The sequence below is a fragment of the Acanthochromis polyacanthus genome, chromosome 17 (genome assembly GCF_021347895.1).
Source record: "Acanthochromis polyacanthus isolate Apoly-LR-REF ecotype Palm Island chromosome 17, KAUST_Apoly_ChrSc, whole genome shotgun sequence".
Taxonomy (NCBI): domain Eukaryota; kingdom Metazoa; phylum Chordata; class Actinopteri; family Pomacentridae; genus Acanthochromis; species Acanthochromis polyacanthus.
The window spans coordinates 29,151,347-29,173,185 of record NC_067129.1 but is presented as its reverse complement, the minus strand read 5'-3'; the positions used below and the strand labels follow the sequence as shown (position 1 = coordinate 29,173,185).

At 38.8% G+C, this 21,839-nt stretch overlaps 1 protein-coding gene and 1 long non-coding RNA gene across 3 annotated transcripts in view; both read left to right on the top strand.

Annotated features, from left to right (window-relative positions):
* Positions 1 to 21,839, top strand: part of LOC110958231 (polypeptide N-acetylgalactosaminyltransferase 10-like) — a 140,460-nt gene that overhangs the window by 49,895 nt on the left and 68,726 nt on the right. For both annotated transcript variants that reach the window (XM_051937988.1, XM_051937987.1), the window contains exons 3-4: positions 553 to 691; positions 15,947 to 16,113. In XM_051937988.1, coding sequence (XP_051793948.1) covers positions 553 to 691; positions 15,947 to 16,113 — 306 coding nt within the window. The remainder of the gene's footprint in view (positions 1 to 552; positions 692 to 15,946; positions 16,114 to 21,839) is intronic.
* LOC127530700 (uncharacterized) lies at positions 7,374 to 13,951 on the top strand. The gene is made up of 3 exons (XR_007937383.1): positions 7,374 to 13,445; positions 13,509 to 13,814; positions 13,884 to 13,951. It is a non-coding gene; the product is annotated as an uncharacterized LOC127530700 (long non-coding RNA).

Sequence of the window (21,839 nt, the reverse complement as noted above, 5' to 3'; positions counted from 1 at the left end):
ACAAAAACTTTTAAAATAATTTATCAAATAATTTGATTAAAATTTAAAAAAAATCTACTAAATAAAATTGAGTCAAGCAAATGATTTGAAATAAAATAATGGAAAATAAATCAAACAAAATGAACAAAACACACAAACCAGCTGATGTGAAATCAAACCAATAAAACTTTTCTTGGTGTTGACAGAACTTTGCACGTTTATAGTTCTGAATAAATTTCAGTGTTTTATTTCTTATATTTTTTATTGAATTCATTTTATTACCTGACAGTTAACAGCTGATGGACTTTTCACACTTTGCAGTATTTTTATCTTTCATATTTATTTCTAAGCAGGTTCTTTTTGAGTATGTTTATTAGTTAAACTGAAACATGTTTTAAATTTTGGCTTGTTTTTGTTGGGACTTTACTTCAGTGTTGGAATAAAAAGCAACTCGTCCTCTTTCAGGGAACCACATCCAGAACCTGATTTTCTATTTAAGTCATGAGAAAACTTTAATTTTCTCTGCAGCAGCGACACACGGCCACTGAACCAATGTGTTTTTTTTCCTTTCAGGTAACGGTGAACAGGGGAAGCCGTTTCCTCTGACCGACGCTGACCGGGTGGATCAGGCCTACAGAGAAAACGGATTCAACATCTACGTCAGCGACCGGATCTCTCTGAACCGATCCGTCCCTGATATCCGCCACCCAAAGTGAGTCCGGCTGGTTTTTGTGTTTGTTTCTACTTAAACTGGACCAGGAAGGTTGTTGTTCTTCTTTAAGGTTCCTTTAGCTGCTGCTGGTTCACTTCTGGAGGAATCTTCAAGCACTAGTTCATTTTCACCGTTACTACAAATGCATCACAGAATTATGCAGGTTTAATTTTGCAAATTAATTTAAATTAATAAAATTGGACTGAAATAAAATTAAATATTTAAAATAAAGTACAAGGGAAAATGTAACTAAAAGAACATTAGATCATAAACAGAAAAATCTGATCAAATGAAATGAAAAATAATATTTAAAAAATGTATGCAATTAAACTAAACAATTAATTCAGAAAAAAGTGGAAGTTAAAATTTTATGTAAAATAAATATGAAACCAAAGTAAAATGTCAATAAAATTATATAAACAAATATACAAAATAAAATAAAACATTTAATATAAAGTATGACTAAACAAATAATTTAAAGTAAATTAATTATGAAAGCAAAATAACTTAAATAAAAATATTATGATAATTATAGATAACATAAATGATTGAATAATATAAATATTTTGTAAAAATATATGAGCAAATAATTTAAAACAGAATAAAATACATAATGTATAACAAAATGGAAATCAAATGAAATAAAACATTTAATGTAGGATATCATTAATCAAATAATTTAAATGAAATGATTTATGTAAACATAAATTACAATTAAATAAACAAAATCATTTCAAACTAAATGAAATATTCAATTTAAAATACAATTGCAAATTAAACATTTAATATAAAATAGAACCAAACAAATAATTTCTAAATAAATTAAATATAAAACAAAGACAGCTTAAATTAAATGCTTCAAAATATTTTTTAAAAAAGGTTTAATAACATACATATTAAATTAAAAAAAATAAACAAATAAAAACTGAATGAGATACATAATGTATAATAAAATGGAAATAAAACAAAATATAAAATTTGTTGAAGAATGTAATTAAACAAATAATTTAAATAAAATGTATTTATAAATAATGTGAATATAAATTACAATTAAAATACAAATAGTTTAAAATATGAAATATTTAATTTAAAATCACACAGAAAATAAAACATTTAATATAAAATATTACAAAACAAAGTATTTAAAAAATAAATTAACTATAAAACAAAAATAACTTGAATTAAATGATGTAAACAATAAAAAATAAAATAAATGATTTAATAATATGAATATTGAATAAAAAATAGATAAGCAAGTAATCTCACTGAATTAGATACATAATGTATAGAAACTAGCAATAAAATAAAAAATAATTTAGAATGTAATTAAACAAATAAGTTAAATAAAATAAATCGATCAATAATGTAAATATAAATCACAATTAATTAAAAAAATAATTCCAACGTAAATAAAATATTTAATTTTAAACAGAAGAGAATATTAAACAAAATAGAAAATAAATAAAATACAATTTAACAAGTAATTTAAAAAAAACAGACAAAATGAACAAAAACCACAGTAGGATCCACTTAAAATTGCTTTTAAAAATACCTAAAAATAAACAAAAGGACAATTAATGATGTGACTCCACAGATTGATGATAATCTATAAAATAGTCATGAAACACATTACATTTATCTACAAAATCAAAAGCCTTGACCTGTTGGTTTGCCTCATTTATAACTACGACTCTATTTTGAATCAATAAGATAATTTATTTTCTCTTTTTTTTTCATCTCATTTCCATCGAGCACATCTGTCATTTTTATCGACTGTACAACAGAAACCAGAGGCTTCTTTTAGAATTTCCACCAAAAGGTTCGGCCACAGCTGCCCAGAAAGAAATCATCATCATCAGTCCTGTGTGGTTTGAGTGTGAAAAGGTTGAGGAGTGGAGGTGTGCAGCTTTTCATTCCAGCCAAACACTGCAGTAGCTTATTTCACAGATTGGCACTCCATCAGGCGGAGAGGAAAAATGAATCACCTGCTGCAGCCTTTAGTCCGATTGGAAACCTGCAGCCTCTCTGGCCTCAGCGGCAGATGGTCTCTGTTCCCAAAAAAAATAAAGACGAGTGTCTGGAGTGCAGGTGCAACGCGGGAAATATGTCTCAGAAAACAGAGATCCAATCAGCTGGTAGATTTCTGCAGGATTTAAAGAACGATTTTAAACATGTGGACGGTACAATTAAATAGAAATGTCATTAGTTTACACTCATGAATCCCCACGAGTTTGAAATGTTTCAACGCTGATCTGTTGCTGGCTAGCTTACTGCTATCACTAGTGCATTAGCTGTTAGCATTGTTAGCATTGTTTCACAGCATCAATTCTTAATTTGTCATTCAAATTTTGTCATGATTTCCCTCTAAACTCTCTCCAGTAGCCCCTGCTTGATGCAAATCTGCTCAGAACTGAAATTTGTGATGCAAATTTGGTTCAATTCTGACTGTTTCACTGATTTTGTCTTGAAACCATTCTGTGTTTTCTACAGCTAAGAAAGATTTAAACAATATTAAGATGTGTATGGTAAAATCCTCATAGAAATGTTTTTTTTAATTGTCATCAGTTTAGAGGCATGAATCCCCACAAGTTTAAAATATTTCAAAATAGTGCAGTCAGTGTTGCTAGCTAGCTAGCTTACGACTGTCAACAGTGCGTTAGCCGTTAGCAGGAAATTACACTGTTATCTTTGATCAAGAACGTTTCAGAGCATCAATTCTTCATCTTTCTTTCAGATTTTGTCATAGTTTCCCTCTAAACTCTCTCCAGTAGCTGCTGCTCGGTGCAAATCTGCTCAAAGTTGAAGTTTATGATGCAAAATTGTTTAAATTCTGACCGTTTTAACTGATTTTAATCCTTAAACCATTCTATGTTTCCACAGCTAAGAAAGACTTCTTTTAAGACTTAGTTAAACATTCACACTGTGTTCCTGTGTGATGTCTTCCTGTTGCCGTCTTCTTTTTTTTCTGTTGCTCTTGGATTTCATCAGGTCAAAATGTGAGACTTAAATGTTTTTGCTTTCAACTCAAGATCACATCAAAGCCTCCACCAGGTTCCTCTTCAGAAAAAAAAAAAAAAAAAAAGCCAAACATATCGAGTTACTTTATCTTTATTCCGTAGAGTCAAACTGGTCTTTCAATTTGAGAACATCCATCCATCTATCCATTCTCTATACACCGCTTTATCCTCACTAGGGTCATGGGGGGTGCTGGAGTCTATCCCAGCTGACAGGTCGCCAGTCTGCCACAGGGCTACATATACAGACACACAATCACACTCACATTCACACCTACGGGCAATTTAGAGTAACCAATTAACCTCAGCATGTTTTTGGACTGTGGGAGGAAGCCGGAGTACCCGGAGAAAACCCACGCATGTACAGGGAGAACATGCAAACTCCATGCAGAAAGATCCCAGGCTGGGATTTGAACCGGAGATCTTCTTGCTGCAAGGCCAAAGTGCTAACCACTACTGCACTGTACAGCCCCAATTTGAGAACATTATTTCTTTATTTCAGGTTCAGATTTTTAATGCTTCCTTCTTTCTCAGATGACTCCTCTTCAGGTGAAAATCTACTCTGGTTCTTACTGTTTGTCTGCTGAAATGTTCAGTTCTTCAGTACAATCTCTATCCTAAAAACTTCCCTTTAAATTCTAAATTGCACGACGACTTTACTTCCAAACTTGTCCAGCATCTTCCATCCATCTTGGAAGGACTGAGCTACTTCATCTGGCTGCCATAGACTTTGGTTTTCTATCAGATCTTTGCAGAACATTTTTTTTCCCCCAAATTTACCAGCCGATCAGTCACCAGATTTGATGCTAAACAGTAAATCCTAACTGTCGTTTGGCAGATGTTTGTTTTTTTTACAGCGTCTGTTAAAGGTTACCGTCATCCACTACCGCCTTTATTCAATATTATTATTTCTCTTCTTAACATTCTTATTAATGAATCTGTGCAATATTATTACCATCCAGAGGAATCTGGACAATCAGAACCAGTACTTAAGAAGATTAGCTTAGTATTTTCTTTTATTTTTCTGCTGATATTCCTGAAATGTTTTCTCTTTAGCCTTTGCTGCTGCATCATCCCCACTGAAGGATTAATGAGGACTTTTCTGATCTTCAAATGTTTGTTTTCTTGTAGTACTTTTAATACGATATCATTAACTGTCCCAGAAGTCTTTGTCATGGTGACCGTTGCTAGCTAAACTCCCACAATGGTCTCTGCTCACCAACGGTAAACAAACCACAGTCAAAGTGACGTTCTGTCTGGTCTCTACACTAAATATTTCAGTATTGCAGTGTCCACATTGTTTCACTTTAACAGCTTCATTTCTAAGTAGAACCGCAGCTTGTTAAATTCCTGTTGGTTTGTTGCAGTAGAAATTTGGTCTTTTAAGTGTTTGTACAAGGTGTCTTATGAACATCATCGAGTTCAGCTGCCAACATGAGTCAACCAAATCATCAAGAACCTCAACCATGGGTTTTACTGTAATGGTGTCCTTCTTCTTCTTCTTCTTCTTCTTCTTCTTCTTCTTTTCCTTTCGGCTTTTCCCTTCAGGGGTCGCCACAGTGAATCAATTGCCTCCATCTAACCCTGTCTGCTGCATCCTCTTCTCTCACACCAACTACCTTCATGTCCTCTTTAACCACATCCATAAACCTCCTCTTTGGTCTTCCTCTAGGCCTCCTGCCTGGCAGTGGGAAACTCAGCATCCTTCTACCAATATATTCACTCTCTCTCCTCTGGACATGTCTGAACCATCTCAGTCTGGCCTCTCTGACTTTATCTCCAAAGCCTCTAACATGTGCTGTCCCTCTGATGTACTCATTCCTGATCCTGTCCATCCTGGTCACTCCCAAAGAGAACCTCAGCATCTTCAGTTCTGCTACCTCCAGCTCTGCCTCCTGTCTTTCCCTCAGGGACACTGTCTCCAGACCAAACAACATGGCTGGTCTCACCACAGTTTTGTAAACCTTTCCTTTCATTTTAGCTGAAACTCTTCTATCACACATCACACCTGACACTTTTCTCCGGCCGTTCCAGCCTGCCTGTACACGCTTCTTCACCTCTTTTCCACACTCTCCATTGCTCTGGACTGTTGACCCTAAGTACTTAAAATCCTCCACCTTCTTGATCTCTTCTCCCTGTAACCTCACTCTTCCACTTGGGTCCCTCTCATTCACACAGATACTCCGTCTTGCTGCGGCTAACCTTCATTCCTCTCCTTTCCAGGGCAAACCTCCACGCCTCTAGCTTCTCCTCCACCTGTTCCCTGCTCTCACTACAGATCACAATGTCATCTGCAAACATCATAGTCCATGGAGACTCCTGTCTAACCTCGTCTGTCATCCTGTCCATCACCATAGCAAACAAGAAGTTGCTCAGAGCTGATCCCTGATGTAGTCCCACCTCCACCTTGAACTCCTCTGTCACTCCTACAGCGCACCTCACTACTGTCTTATAGTCCTCATACATGTCTTGCATCACTCTAACATACTTCTCTGCCACTCCAGACTTTCTCATACAAAACCACAGTTCCTCTCTGGGCACCCAGTCATAAGCTTTCTCCATATCTGCAAAGACACAATGCAGCTCCTTCTGACCTTCTCTGTACTTCTCTATCAACATCCTCAAAGCAAATATTGTACATCTGTTGGCATGAAACCATACTGCTGCTCACAGATGTTCACCTCTGCCCTTAGTCTAGCTTCAACTACTCTTTCCCATAGCTTCATCGTGTGGCTCATCAGCTTTATTCCTCTGTAGTTGCCACAAGTCTGCACATCTCCCTTGTTCTTAAAGATGGGCACCAGCACACTTCTCCTCCATTCCTCGGGCATCTTCTCACTATCTAAGATCCTGTTGAACAACCCAGTCAGAAACTCTACTGCTACATCTCCGAGACACTTCCATACCTCCACAGGTATATCATCAGGACCAAGTGCCTTTCCACTCTTCATCCTCTTCAATGCCCTCCTCACTTCATCCTTACTAATCTTTGCTACTTCCTGGTCCACAACAGTCACCTCTTCTACTCTTCGTTCTCTCTCATTTTCCTCATTCATCAACTCTTCAAAGTACTCTTTCCATCTTCCCATCACACTATTGGCACCTGTCAGCACACTTCCATCCTTATCCTTTATCACCCTAACCTGCTGCACGTCCTTCCCATCTCTGTCTCTCTGCCTTGCCAACCTGTACAGATCAGTCTCTCCCTTCTTACTGTCCAACCCAGCATACAAGTCATCGTAAGCCCCTTGTTTGGCCTTTGCCACCTCTACTTTCACCTTATGCTGCATCTCCCTGTACTCCTGTCTACTCTCTTCAGTCCTCTCAGTGTCCCACTTCTTCTTAGCTAACCTCTTTCTCTGGATCCACTCCTGCACCTCCTCATTCCACCACCAAGTCTCCTTATCTCCTTTCCTTCCAGATGACACACCAAGTACTCTCCGACCTGTCTCTCTGATCACATTTGCTGTAGTTGTCCAGTCATCTGGAAGCACCTCCTGACCATCCAAAGCCTGTCTCAACTCTTTCCTGAAAGTCATACAACACTCTTCCTTTTTCAGCTTCCACCATTTGGTCCTCTGCTCTGCCTTTTCCCTCTTCATCTTCTTCACCACCAGGGTCATCCTACACACCACCATCCTATACTGTCTGGCTGCACTCTCACCACTACTTTGCAGTCACTGATCTCCTTCAGATTACACCATCTACACAAGATGTAGTCTACCTGTGTGCTCCTACCTCCACTCTTATAGGTCACCCTATGTTCCTGCCTCTTCTGGAAGAAAGTATTCACTACAGCCATTTCCATCCTTTTTGCAAAGTCAACCACCATCTGTCCTTCTGCGTTCCTCTCCTGGATACCAAACCTGCCCATGACCTCCTCATCATCTCTGTTTCCTGCACCAACATGTCCATTGAAGTCTGCACCAATGACAACTCTCTCACTTCTAGGGATGCTCTGCATCACTTCATCAAGGTCCAACCAGAATTTCTCCTTCTCCTCCAGCTCACATCCTACCTGTGGAGCCTACCCACTAACAACACTGAACATCACACCTTCGATTTCTAGCTTCAGGCTCATCACTCGATCTGACGCTCTTTTTACCTCCAGGACATTCCTAACAAACTCTTCCTTCAAGATAACTCCTACTCCATTTCTCTTCCTATCTACACAATGATAGAACAACTTGAACCCTGCTCCTAAACTTCTAGCTTTACTACCTTTCCACCTGGTCTCCTGGACACACAGTATGTCCACCTTCCTCCTCTGTATCATGTCAACCAGCTCTCTACCTTTTCTTGTCATAGTTCCAACATTCAAAGTCCCTACTCTCAGTCCTAGACTCTTGGTGTTCCTCTTCTCTCTCTTCCTACGAGCACCCCTTCCTCCTCTCCTTCTTCGACCAACAGTAGTCCATTTTCCACCGGCACCCTGTAGGTCAACAGCACCGATGGCGGTCATTGTTAACCCGGGTCTCGACCGATCCGGTATGGAAGTCATACATTTGATTTGCATATTTGATTTGGCCAAAGTTTTACGTCAGATGCCCTTCCTGCCACAACCCTCTGTATTTATCCGGGCTTGAGACCGGCACAATAAGGCACTGGCTTGTGTCCCCTTGCGGCTACATTACTGTAATGGTGTCCACTTCGTGTAAATTTAATCAGTAGAGACTTATTTATGACACAAGGCTTTCAAGTGTTGATAAGACTTGCAGTGGATGAACTAAATGGTAACTGCTCATAAGGGACAATATAAGAAGTAAAAACAAACATACCTGCAACGACACAGCAACAGTTTTATTGATCAGCATCAACCTGACAATCTGTTGGTTCGTGAATTTTTCACAAAGTTGTTCAACAAAGATCTGAGAGCTGAAGTTTGGAGGATAGAAGCCAAGTATCAAACTAAGGCTTAAATCTGAGTTCAAACAGTCATGAGCAGCATCAGGAACTCCAAAACCACAGAGAATCATCACATTTTGAACATGATCTGACATGAAACTTAACCAGGTTTGTAGTTTATTAAGAGGTTATTTAAGAATGAGGCAGAGTTTGGAGAGAAAGTGTTTGAAATCTGAAGGTAAAATGAAGAAATAATGTTTTCTACTGATGAAAGACAAGAAAGTAACTCGATATGTTTGGCATTTTTTCTGAAGAGGAACCTGGCAGAGGCTTTGACGTGATCTTGAGTTGAAAGCAAAAACATTTAAGTCTCACATTTTGACCTGATGAAATCCAAGAGCAACAGAAAAAAAAGAAGACGGCAACAGGAAGACATCACACAGGAACACAGTGTGAATGTTTAACTAATAAGTCTGAAAAGAAGTCATTCTTAGCTGTGGAAAACACAGAATGGTTTAAAGACCAAATATCCAAAAGCTACATCGCTGAAAAGAATTGAACTGAACTTCAGTTTTGAGATTTACATCAAGCAGGAGCTACTGGAGAGATTTTAGAGGGAAATTATGACATCTGAAAGAAAAATGATCCTCTCAGACACTCTAAATCAAAGGTAATAGTGTAATTCAATGCTAACAGCTAACACACCGATGATAGCAGTAAGCTAGCTAGCAACAGATCTGTGCTGAAACAACTCGTGAGGATTCATGCATGTAAACTGACATTTCTACTGGATCTAAATCAGTATCCAGATCATTTCAGGACTGAAGGACATTTGGGTTTCAAAAGTTTTGAAAAATAAACTCTCTTTTCCAGTTTTCAGCTCCATGTTGATCAATAATAGGTAATAAGCTATCAAAGGCTTGATCAGCTCAGCTTACACATCAATGGTACCATTTTTATTCCATGTTTTCTGTGTTGTTTGCTAACCCTACTCTGATTACAGTAACAGAGTTGCTAATCCATGCTAATGTTAGCTTTTTCTCAGCAGTAGAAGCTAGATATTTAGCTAGCTGTTACTGCTGACCAAAAGGACAAACTGACTGATGGAAAACAGTAAAAAGAATGAGTCTGATCCTGATAATATGAGGTAGAGTGAGACATTCATTCAAAGCTGTCAATGGGATGAAAATAAGAAGAATAGAAGAGAGGATGTAGCTTTGCTCTACCCATTCTTTAGGAACACTGTTTGATGATGGAAACAACAAAAACAAAACACAAAAGACAAAAAGACACAAAACGACTGAAATTAAACACAAAAAGACAAACGTAAGATTTAAAATGACAAAAACAAAACACAAAAACTCGACACAAAATGAAAAAAACAAGACATAAACTGACAAAATCAAGACAACAAAACGACTAAAACGAGACATAAAATGACAAAACCAAGACACAAAACGACAAAAACTACAGGTTATGCTAACATATTGTGGGGCACACGTTCCATTCATAATAACTGTTATTTAAAATATTAAGCTCATTGAAAAAGAGACCTCAATGAAAGGAAATAATACTAAAAAGAGCAGATTTAAATTTAATTTGAACAGTTTTATTAGAGATTCAGTTTGGTCATCAGGGGGTGGAACAAAAGGAAAACTACATTTTAGATGTAACTCCAGACTTATTTGGTATTTTAAAAACATTTTCAAACATTCTTTTCTCCTAGTTTTCTTTACATTTGATCACAAGACAAGAACATTTCCACAACAACTGCATGTTGGTATTTTTTACATGGATTATTTGGGATTTGATGAGTGGGACGTAAATGTCCTCCAGTTCTGCATAAATTCTCTTTTTTTCTAGCGTTGAGTGTTGACGGTGACCAACAGGACAGGTCGACTCTAACAGGGCTCCACTTCTAGCGTGTTGTTTACACCTTTGTTTTGCAGCCTGGTTCTGTCCCAGCTCATTACAGAAAGCGCCTTTAGGAACAGTTGTTCTAATTATCAACCTGCCTGGCCAATTCACAGGAGACGTGTAGCGTTACGCCGTGCAGCCGCCACGTTGTCCACAGCAATTATCAGTGTCAGGGACGTCCATGTCTGTGAACAAAGTGTGAACGAGAAGAAGAGACGGAGCAGCTTCTAGTGTGGCTGGTGGGCAGCCATTGCTTTTTAATGAGAAAACAGGAACAGTTTAGAGATTAGAGGGTGTTTGGTTGTTCCCCAAAAGTCAAAAACAAGTTCTTAATTTCTCTGGATGGGATGATTTTTCCAGTCTGTGGCGGTGGAAGGTCATTCAGATCTCCTCAAGAGCATGGATGTAATTAGAGGCTTTTAAGACACCTTTAGGGCAACATCTGGCTTCAGCTGTGGTACAAATGTTCAGAAAGTTTCATAAAGGTGTTGAATCGGGTCAGTAAACTTCATCACAAAGTTAATTTGGACCTTCCGTGGTCTTAGGTGGCAGGTTTACTTGGTATAAAAGGATTCATCCTCTGAGGAAAAAGTCATTTTCAGGGAAATTCTTGGAGATACAATACTACTAATTTGGGATCACCTACACAATTTCATGTTTTCCATGAAAACTCCCACTTTTATCCATGTGCTAACATAACTGTACAAGGGTTTTCTAATCATCAATGAGCCTTTCAACACCATTAGCTAACCCAATGTAGCATTAGAACTCAGGAAATGTTCCTCTGTACCCCTATGGAGATATTCCATTAAAAATCAGCCGTTTACAGTTATTATAGTCATTTACCACATTAACAATGTCTACACTGGACTTATCATTCATTTAATGTTACCGTCATTGAAAAAAAATGCTTTTCTTTCAACAATATGGATATTTCTAAATGACCTCAAACTTTAAATGGTACTGTATAATAATTATTCAGTGAATGCTGCTAATAATTTAACCAATTAAAAACAAATGAATCGATAAGGCAGAAGAAGAAGGTTGTGCATGTCAGTAAATGTGTTGTAAATCGGATGTAGTACATCTTACTGTTTAATTAGGTGTCTTTTTGACTGTTGTTTGTTTAGCATGTAGCATTTTGTGGGAGTTTACCTAGCAACGGGCACCATGACAGTCACCTCTGAGACGGTTAATGACCTCTAAACCAAACTCACAGGTTCAAGATGAGCTCAGATTTCCAGGGAATGCAGCCACTAATCTGAATACAGATGCTCTTCACTGGTTTTCATTGGTGTTAACTACTATTTGATGGATTGCTTGATAATGCTGTGAAATTTGCACATCTAGTATGAAAATCTTAGAATTCAGGCAAAATATTTTACAGAACTTTATTTGGGGTCCCAAATAGAGATGTCAGCAAATTGATTTTTATTAAGTAATCAAATTAAAACTTGTTTTTGATTGAATTTTTCAGTGTTCTTTGTCTCAAACTGTTCAGGCCCTAAGATACGTGACATTTGTACATTTCTTGTTAAATTGCAAATAAATATTAGTAGAAACAACCTATTTTTTTATGTATAATCAACTTAAAAACTGTTTTTCGATTAAACTTCAGCATTTTTTATTTTTTTTAGCTTTTAGTGTTGATTTCAAACAACATGAAGACACACAGGGAAACAGTGTGGTTCTTAGTGGACGATGGTGCAGAAGACCTTAACTGAGTAAAAACTTGTTTTGTGAACATTGGTATCTTTGTTTACAGCCATCTGTGGTCCTCTGGAGGTGCTGAGGAGAGAAACGTTCAGCTCTTATTTATCAGAATCCAGATTTAAAAGCAGATACTGCAGGAACTTTCAGGTTCAGTGGCTGCAGACAAACTGCTGGCTTCCTTCGAGCTCCTCTGACTCATTACCGAACAAAACGCTGAAAATAAACACACCAGCGACACTATAAATATCAGCTAAACAGCTCCGGACCTGCTGACCTCATTCGTCACAGATCAGCCTCCAGCGTTCTTCCACCTGAACACAATCTTTTTCTGACCGGCCGTCGCTTCCATGACGAGAGAAGCTTCCAGATCCAGAGGTCTCTCTCCATCAGAGTCATAAAAACCTCCTCTGCCCTCAGGAGGTTTCGACCATCAGACGTGTTTTTTCCTTTACATGGTCAACTTTGTCAACTGAAAGAACGTTGGAAACAGCAGATTAGTAAGGACTTGAGTCAGAAAGAGTTTGACATCGATCTTCTTTGTGCACAAATTTGCAAAACTTTCAAGTTTGATGATAAAATAAGATCAGATCAGCCCCAATTGATGCCGTAGTGGGAGGTTTACAGAGCTGCAAAAATGAAGAAATGTTGCACAAAAATAAGAATGAACCAAAATATACATAATATATGTATATGTCTTCGTTCCTTCCTTTTCTTTCTTCCTTCCTTTGATCCTTCCTTCCTTTGATCGTTTCTTCCTTCCTTCCATCCTTCTTTTGTTTGTTCAATCCTTCTTTCCTTCCTTCCTTCCTTCAGTCCTTCTTTCCTTTCTTCCTTCCTTCCTTCCTTCAGTCCTTCTTTCCTTCCTTCCTTCAGTCCTTCCTTCCTTGAGTCCTTCTTTAGTTCTTTCCTTCATTATTTCTTTCCTTTCTTCCTTTATACGTTTGTTCATTCGTTTGATCCTTTCTTTCTTCCTTCATTCCTTTGTTTATTCCTTCCTATGTTAGCTCCTTCCTTCCTTCCTTCCTTCCTTTGTTAATTCATTCGTTCAGATGTGACGTTCAGGCGTCCTGAAGTTTAGGCACCCTGATGTGAAGTTCAGGCATCCTGACGTGACGTTCAGGGACCTGACGTGATGTTCAGATTTCCCGACGTGCCGTTGAGATGTCCTGACGTGATGTTCAGGGACCTGATGTGATGTTCAGGCGTCCTGACGTGATGTTCAGGTGTCCTGATGTAACGTTCAGGCGCCCTGATGTAACGTTCAGGTGTCCTGATGTGACGTTCAGGCGACCTGATGTGACATTCAGGTGCCCTGATGTGACGTTCAGGTGCCCTGATGTGACGTTCAGGCGACCTGATGTGACGTTCAGGTGTCCTGATGTGACGTTCAGGTGCCCTGATGTGACGTTCAGGTGCCCTGATGTGACGTTCAGGTGCCCTGATGTGACGTTCAGGTGTCCCGATGTGACGTTCAGGCGACCTGATGTGACGTTCAGGCGACCTGACGTGATGTTCAGGGACCTGATGTGACATTCAGGCTCCCTGATGTGATGTTCAGGGACCTGACATGATGTTCAGGCGTCCCAATTTGATGTTGAGGCATCCTGACGTGACGTTCAGGGACCTGATATGACGTTGAGGCATCCTGATATGACGTTCAGGATGCCTCAACGTCATATCAGGATGCCTCAACGTCATATCAGGTTGAGGCATCCTGATATGACGTTCAGGCGCTCTGACGTGACGTTCAGGCGCTCTGATGTGACGTTCAGGTGTCCTGATGTGACGTTCAGGCGTCCTGACGTGACGTTCAGGCGCTCTGATGTGACGTTCAGGTGTCCTGACGTGACGTTCAGGCGCTCTGATGTGACGTTCAGGTGTCCTGATGTGACGTTCAGGCGTCCTGATGTGACGTTCAGGCGTCCTGATGTGACGTTCAGGCGTCCTGATCTAACGTTCAGGCGCCCTTATGTGAAGTTCAGGCGCTCTTATGTGACGTTCAGGTGCCCTGATGTGACGTTCAGGCGACCTGATGTGACGTTCAGGTGTCCTGATGTGACGTTCAGGTGCCCTGATGTGACGTTCAGGTGCCCTGATGTGACGTTCAGGTGCCCTGATGTTCCGTTCAGCTGTCCTGATGTTACGTTCAGGTGACCTGACGTGACGTTCAGGCGACCTGTCGTGATGTTCAGGCGCCCTGATGTGACGTTCAGGCGACCTGATGTTATGTTCAGGTGACCTGACGTGACGTTCAGACGTCCCAATGTGACGTTGAGGCATCCTGACTTTACGTTCAGGTGACCTGACGTGACGTTCAGGTGACCTGACGTGATGTTCAGGCACCATGATGTGACGTTCAGGCGTCTTGACATCCAGAGCTACTCAGAGATAATTACGTCTCTGCAGATTGTTCTGCTGATCTCTCAGAAGCAGAAGGAGGACCGGAGGGCCGGCACGTGGTTCGCTTCATTACGTCTTATTAAAAGAGCAGCTCATTGTTCAGGTCGGCAGCACAGCCAGCTAAAGGGCTTCTTCCCTGCTGTCGGTTAGCATTTAAAGCCCCGAAACAATAACCAGAAAGCAGAAACCACAGAGATCGTCTTTGCAGGCAGGTGGAGGGAAGATTTGGGCTTTTATTCTGAAAAGAAAGCAGCCAAACCCAGATGAATGTGAAGTTTATCTAAAGAAAACACAGCAGAATAAACAGCTAGTGTCAGCTAACACAATGATTTATTATCATTATTCTGGTTTATGGTGTATGTACAAACCTGTTGAACACGTCAAACACACACCTGCTGCTGTTTTTTTATTATTACTACACAACAAAGACAGGAAGTACAAGAGAAGGAGAGGTTTTCTAAAGCAAACACGCCTGTTTCTGGAATACAGTGATGCTGCAATATTTAATTTAGCAAAAATAATGCAAGAAATTTAAGCAAATAAGTTGAATGTCTCTGTTTGAACAAAATTAATCACGCTGTAGTGAATGGGGTGTCTTTATAAGAAAATGTATCTGCAGAGAAAATAAAAAAGCTTTGTGAGGTGGTGTAACGCTGATAAAATTGTTCATTCAGATGTTTTATTCTGAGCTTCAAATTAAACTCAGACAGAAAACCAGATTTATCTTTTCTGAAGCTGAAATATTTCCACATTACTGATGTTTTTTTTTCTTTTTGCAACCCTAAATGAGTTTTTCTCTGTTTTTGATGAACACATCTCGTAAATAAACCAAATAAAAACTCCAGAAATCTTAAGTCTGTTAAGTCTGAATTATTTTGGATTTCAATCATGGAAAATGAGACAAAAAACAACAAAAGATTGAAAATGACAAAGAAAAAATGAGACAAAACAAGAAGAGACTGAAAATTATTTTAAAAAAGACAAAAGCAGCAAAAAGATTGAAAATCTTCAGAACAACAGAATATACAAGAGTGACAGTATTTAATATATTTATTTAATAAAAAGGTAAACAGTAAGACAGCACAGAATATTGGGTACAAAGTGAATGTAAAATGAAATGAAAATGAAGTGAAATAAGATAGAAATGTCTAAAATATTGTACAGTATAAATCAACAGAATGTACCACAGTGATACAGAAATATGCAAATATAAAACTGTTCACAGCTGTTTGATTTTTTTGATATATTTTATTAGTTTATTTTATTAAACCATCTTCCAGTTCTGTTGGTCCAACAGCTGTCGAGATGTGATTTTCTCTACTTCCTGTTCTGACTTTCTGCTTCGTTGTCGTGTTTTTCCGTGCAGCTGTAAACAGAAGTTGTACTCGGAGAAGCTTCCCAACACCAGCATCATCATCCCGTTCCACAACGAGGGCTGGTCGTCGCTGCTCCGGACCGTCCACAGCATCCTGAACCGCTCGCCTCCACAGCTCATCGCCGAGGTCATCCTGGTGGACGACTTCAGCGACAAAGGTACAGTAGATTCTCACAAACCTCCCAGTCCATTGTAACCCTAACCCTTCAACCGTGAATCAGAGTCTCAGAGTTTTAGAGAGTAGATGATCACTTTTTACACATCCAGATGTTGGCGTCATGCAACAGAAGTTTATTCTGGAAACAGGTTTGTTAAATCTGCAGGTTTAGTCTAAAAGCACGAAATGAATCCTCTGAATCCCCAAACCAACCAGCAGGTTTGAAACAAATCACCAAAATTAGACTAATTATCAGAACGACAAACTGTAAAAACAGAAAAATCACAGAATTTAAAACTTTCCAACAATCTGTGAACTAATCATGTGTGAAGTACAGGATTAATCGGGAAAATTAACCAAATCTAGACTAACAAAAATCATTATTCCATGAAAAATACTTTATTCTACGTATGTGACTTAAAAATTCACCAAAAATAAATGTTTTTTGGGCGATATTTGCTGATATTGTCATCATTCAATTTTTTTTTCCCTTTTTTGCCTCCGTTGCTGTTGTCCTACACAGAAGACATTTTATTTGTTGTGTTCTCTTTACATTATTTGTTTCTTAACAGTTTTTAATGGCCAGAAACTGTAATTTCTTATATATGTATATATATGTTTCCCCTTTTTTGTTAACTTACAGATAATAACAAATAAAATCACAGAAAATGCAAAAACAAAAAAAATAGCCCCCAACAAAAACTGTAAATAATGTCCACATAAAAATCTGTATTTTCACAAATAATATTTAAATCTACTGAGAATATTCTTGTTTGCTGATATTTTAATGTCCAGAAACTGTAATTTCTTATACATATATTTTCTTTTTTTTTTGGTTAAATTCCAGATAACAAATAAAATCACAAAAAGTAAAACAACAAAAAAACAGGCCAAAACTGTAAATGTCTGCATCAAAATCAGTATTTTCACAAGTAGCATTGGAATCTACTGAATACATATTACATCTAATAATGATATTAATATTTGCCGACATTTCCATCATTTTTTAAACAATATTTTTAGATATTTTAAGAATATTATTGCAGTTTCAGAAGCTACTTGGGGTCCAGAGGGTTAAAACCAATCCGTCATCATTCAGATTATCATCAGGAGAAGCTTTTCTTGCTCCTCTGGTTGTAAAAATGGAAGTTTTCTTCCCTCTAGGAGTCTTTTTGAATCACATTTTTGCTTCTGTGAGTCGGTTTTTCCTCGCGGCGCTGCTCTGACCTGCGATCAGACGCCGATGATGAGGTCAGCGCCGCCATAATCCGGTTTCTGCCGCCACCAGCAGCTTAATCAGGTCGAAGCTCTGGAGCTGAGGCTTTGCTCTGAACTCTAGCTTCATAAATCAGGGGACAAGTGTGGAGTTATCGGCCGAGATATTCATCACAAACCTGCTGCATCACTTCCTGCTCACTGTCCCATTTCCTGAGATGTTAAATAATACAGAGGAGCAGGAATGATGCTGCTGCTGCTGCTGCTTGTTTTTGGGTTTAAGTCGCTCATCTGTCGTGTTAATCGACGATGTTTTGTGTTTTCTGAGGTGCTAATTAGCAGCTGGTCTGTGTGAGGGGTAATTATAGCCTCACTCTCTGGTTTTAATGTCATAATTACTGCAACTGCTGGAGGAAACCCGAGGATTTCTGCGTTTGTGTGTGGTTAAGGTAGAAAGCTGCTGATGTTGTGGCTGTTTGGAGGATCGTCTGAGGATCGTTGGACTTCATGCTTTCTATCAGGAGTCTCTATTCATTCCCTGCAGCTTTCTGCATCCCCTCAGAACCTTTATTTGCTGTTTTTGTTCAGGTTCCACAATCAGAAGTGGCTCCAATGTGAAACTAAATATGAGAAACTGTCTTTAAGATGCTGGAAAAGTTTGTTCATTTGTTCAGTTCGCTCTCAGTCCACAGCTGCTTTATTGCTCTGAACACGTTTGATTCTGAGGCTGCTCCTTAATGGCAAAACAAAAAAAAACATGACCTTTGGTTTATTCTGCTGGAAATATTGCAGCGTGATAAATACCAGCTGAGTAAACATGAGGTGGTTTAAGGTGGGAGTCGCAGGATGCAGTTTGATGCTCTACAAACTCTCACTGCTGGTCGTCTGTGAAACGTTTGGCGACTTTCCAGATGTTTATTCTCATTAATGAAGCGCAGTGACACTAACACTGAGCTCTGCTGTCCGGATGAACCACAGGATTAGATTAGATTACGCTTTACTGTCATTGTGCAGAGTAGGAGATGAAGAAGAGCACTTTAGCATCGGTCCAGCAGCAGTAAAGGGCATTAAATGTACAGTATACTGGAGCATACAGTGCTGTTTAGTAGACCCTGGCTGATATGGATTCTGATGTTTGGCAGAAAAAAATACAGATAATCGATTTATCGGCCGATTAATTTAGAAAATATATGATGAATAAAATAACTTACAACGCGTACAACAACAAAGATGTGAATTACAGGCAGAACATTTGACTGTTTTGGAATACTTTGTCCTTTACTATTTGTTGAACTTTACAACAGAGAGGAATTTTACAATACAAAAATGCAACAAAGCATTAAAGCTCTGGGAAATTATATAACCTTAAAAAGAGTCAATCTACAAATCAGTTATGAAATACATCTTGTCTGGTACTTCCTGTTGCTGCAGATTAGAGGTAGGTTTTATATGTATATGTGCTGTATATACGCAACATAATGAGTGAAGTTACTGTAAAACATTATTTCTGCAGCCCTCTCATGCCCTTTAACGTTAAATCACATTTATTCTACTGCAGTATTTTCTTTGCCATGAAGTCAGGACTCATATGAACCAAAATAAAACCCCGAGACGCCTTTCTCAGATGTAAAACATGTCATCTTTAAACATGTAATGGTCACAAACAGTCTGACACTAATGTTCCTCCTTAACAACACACAGTGAGTTTCTGTTCCAGCCTCAGTCACGTTCTAGTATTTTCTGACAAAATAAAACTAAGAGTGACTTCATGACAGTAGCTGAAGACAAACAGTAATGTTCATCATTTGAACCTCCTTAAATGAGCCTCAACACGCAACTGACGAGTGATGAACGCTCGTTCTGTACTCCCTAATATTTGGTCCACTTACAGTAATTCTGCAGTTATTTATTGGCTTTAAGCTGTTAGCTAACGTTGCGCCAGGCTGGCATAACTACAGCGATGTTATTGCTAACATAAACAGACACTGAGTAATTAGGTTAGCACAACTTTAGCATTAATAAAAAATACATGACCGACGCAACGAAGCACGCATCACTCGTCATGACACACGGCAAAGAGAGGACAGAACACGTGTGTTCTGGTCCGAGCCAAGAAATGGTACTGACAAGTCTGGAGATGCTAGGGACTAGCCTAAGAAGGCCAGTCTTTATAATTCCAGTTGCTAGTTCAGGACTGCTAGTGGCTAGCCTAGGAATGACAGCTGTTAGCCCATTAATGCTACTTCCTGGTCACAGACTGACAGTAGCTAGCCATGGTATGCTTGTGACTAGCCTAGGAATGCCAGTTATTAGCTTATGAATGCTAATTGTTAGCCTAAAAATGCCATCTGTGAGCTTAGGAATTCCAGTTGCTAGTCCAGGAATGCTAGTTGCTAACCTTGTTATTATGGAATTCCAGTTGCCAGCACAGGACTGCTAGTCAATTAATGCTACTTGCTGGCCACAGACTGCAAGTAGCAAGCCCTAGAATGCCAATTGTTTCCCCATGAAGGCTAGTTGTTAGCCTAAAAATGCCATTTGCTAGCCTAGAAATGCCAATTGCTAGCACAGGAATGCTAGTTGCTAGCCTTAAATTGCGAGAAGTCTTTGTGATGATGCAAATACAATTTTAGATAAAACATCTAGATGTTCAGGTAGAGAAACTATCTATCTCAGCAGAATACACAGCAGGACGTTGACTACAGCTGCGGATTTTTCCACTTGTGACTTGTTTCTTGCCTATAGTCGACCATTACTGCTCACTAAAGAACACTGACATAAGAAATAAGGACATTTCTTTGTAGATAGATGTCTTCAGCAGAGCCAAGACCTCCACAGCTGTAATTATAGAGATATTTATAATAGTCAGCTTGTTAGAAGGAAGGATCCTGTTCCTCTGTTTAAACTGCACCATACGGAAAAATATTTGGATAAAATCTCACCTGTGAACATTGCGACTTCCTCTCCTGCCCACGTATGTGCAACAGAACCCACCATCTAGCAATATTTACATCCATATTCATCTGTTTTTCAATGCCTCGTCAGGCTAAAGTGATGTGAATCCGCCCACGTTCACCTCCGTTCATTCAGGCTGCCTCACAGACAACATGCAAACACTGAGACCTGCTGTTTTTATCTCCCGTCGGCCGTAAAGTCTTTCCTCCTCTTCCCTTCACGCCTGTAATCTCTTCCTTTCGCTGTTTTTCTTTCTTGTCATTTCCTGACGTCTCTTATCTTTGGCAGCTTCTCTCTGTCTGAACCCCGTTTCATCTCTTTGACATCTCTTCTTGTTTGTGCTTCTCTTTCCTCACCTTTGACTGAGTTTGTTACGAGTCCATTGTAGTTTCAGATTTCTACACTTCGTAATGGAAAAGTTCTGATCCCATCGAGGCGCTTTTTTAACCTCAGTCTGATGCTTTGTTTACGTCTGCAGTCACGCACGTTTTTTTAAAAGCAGAGCAAGACGAAGGATGCACATTCTGAATAATTTCCTTAATCAGTAATTAGCAGCGTTACCAATCAACAATGGACTAATTGAACATGTGTATGTACTAATGCTTTTTTTTAGTTCAGACCAATGATTTCACCTGTAAATGCAGCTCTGTTACATAAACCAATGAGGGGAAAGAACAAGCCAAGAAATGGTAGTGACAAGCCTGGAGATGCTAGGGCCGAGCCTAGGAAGGCTAGTTGTTAACTTTAGAATTCCACTTGCTAGTCCAGGAATGCTTGTTGCTAGTCTAAGAATGACAGTTGTTAGCTCATTAATTGCTGGCCATGGACTGCTAGTAGCTAGCCTTGGAATGCTTGTGACTACCCTAGGAATGCCAGTTGTTAGCCTATGATGGCTAGTTGTTAGCCTAAAAATGACATTTATGAGCCTAGGAATTGTAGTTGCTAGTCCAGGAAGGCTAGCTACTAGCCTAGTAAATGTGGAATTCCAGTTGCCAACCCAGGACTGCTAGTAGCTAGCCTTGGATTGCTTGTGACTAGCCTAGGAATGTCAGTTGTTATCATGTGAAGGTGCGTTGCTAGCCTAATAATGCCACTGGACTTAAATGGACTTAAAGCTGTGCTACCAGTATTGCACAAAAAACACGTAAAAACAATGTTGTGCATAAAAACACATAAAAGCAATATTGCACATAAAACACATTATTAAAAAAAAACAAAAAACAGTATTGCACATAAAACAGTATTGCACATGTCCCAAGGTCACACGACACAAACATACGCTATAGAAAATTAAAAGTAATCCTTGCTAGAACACCTTCATTTTTATAAGTAGTCCACTTTAAAAACTTGTGTTCATAAATATGGTAATTAACACTAAAAAATTTGTTTAAAAGCCATCAAAATACCAGTTGAACCAACTTATTTTATATATTAAATGGCATAAAAACTTGTGTTCGTGCTGCCAATCATTAAATAACTAAAGCACCTTTCATTTTAGAGTAAAAGCTGATTCCTGTAACTCAACATAGTTTCATCAGAAGTGGCTAAAACTCTCAG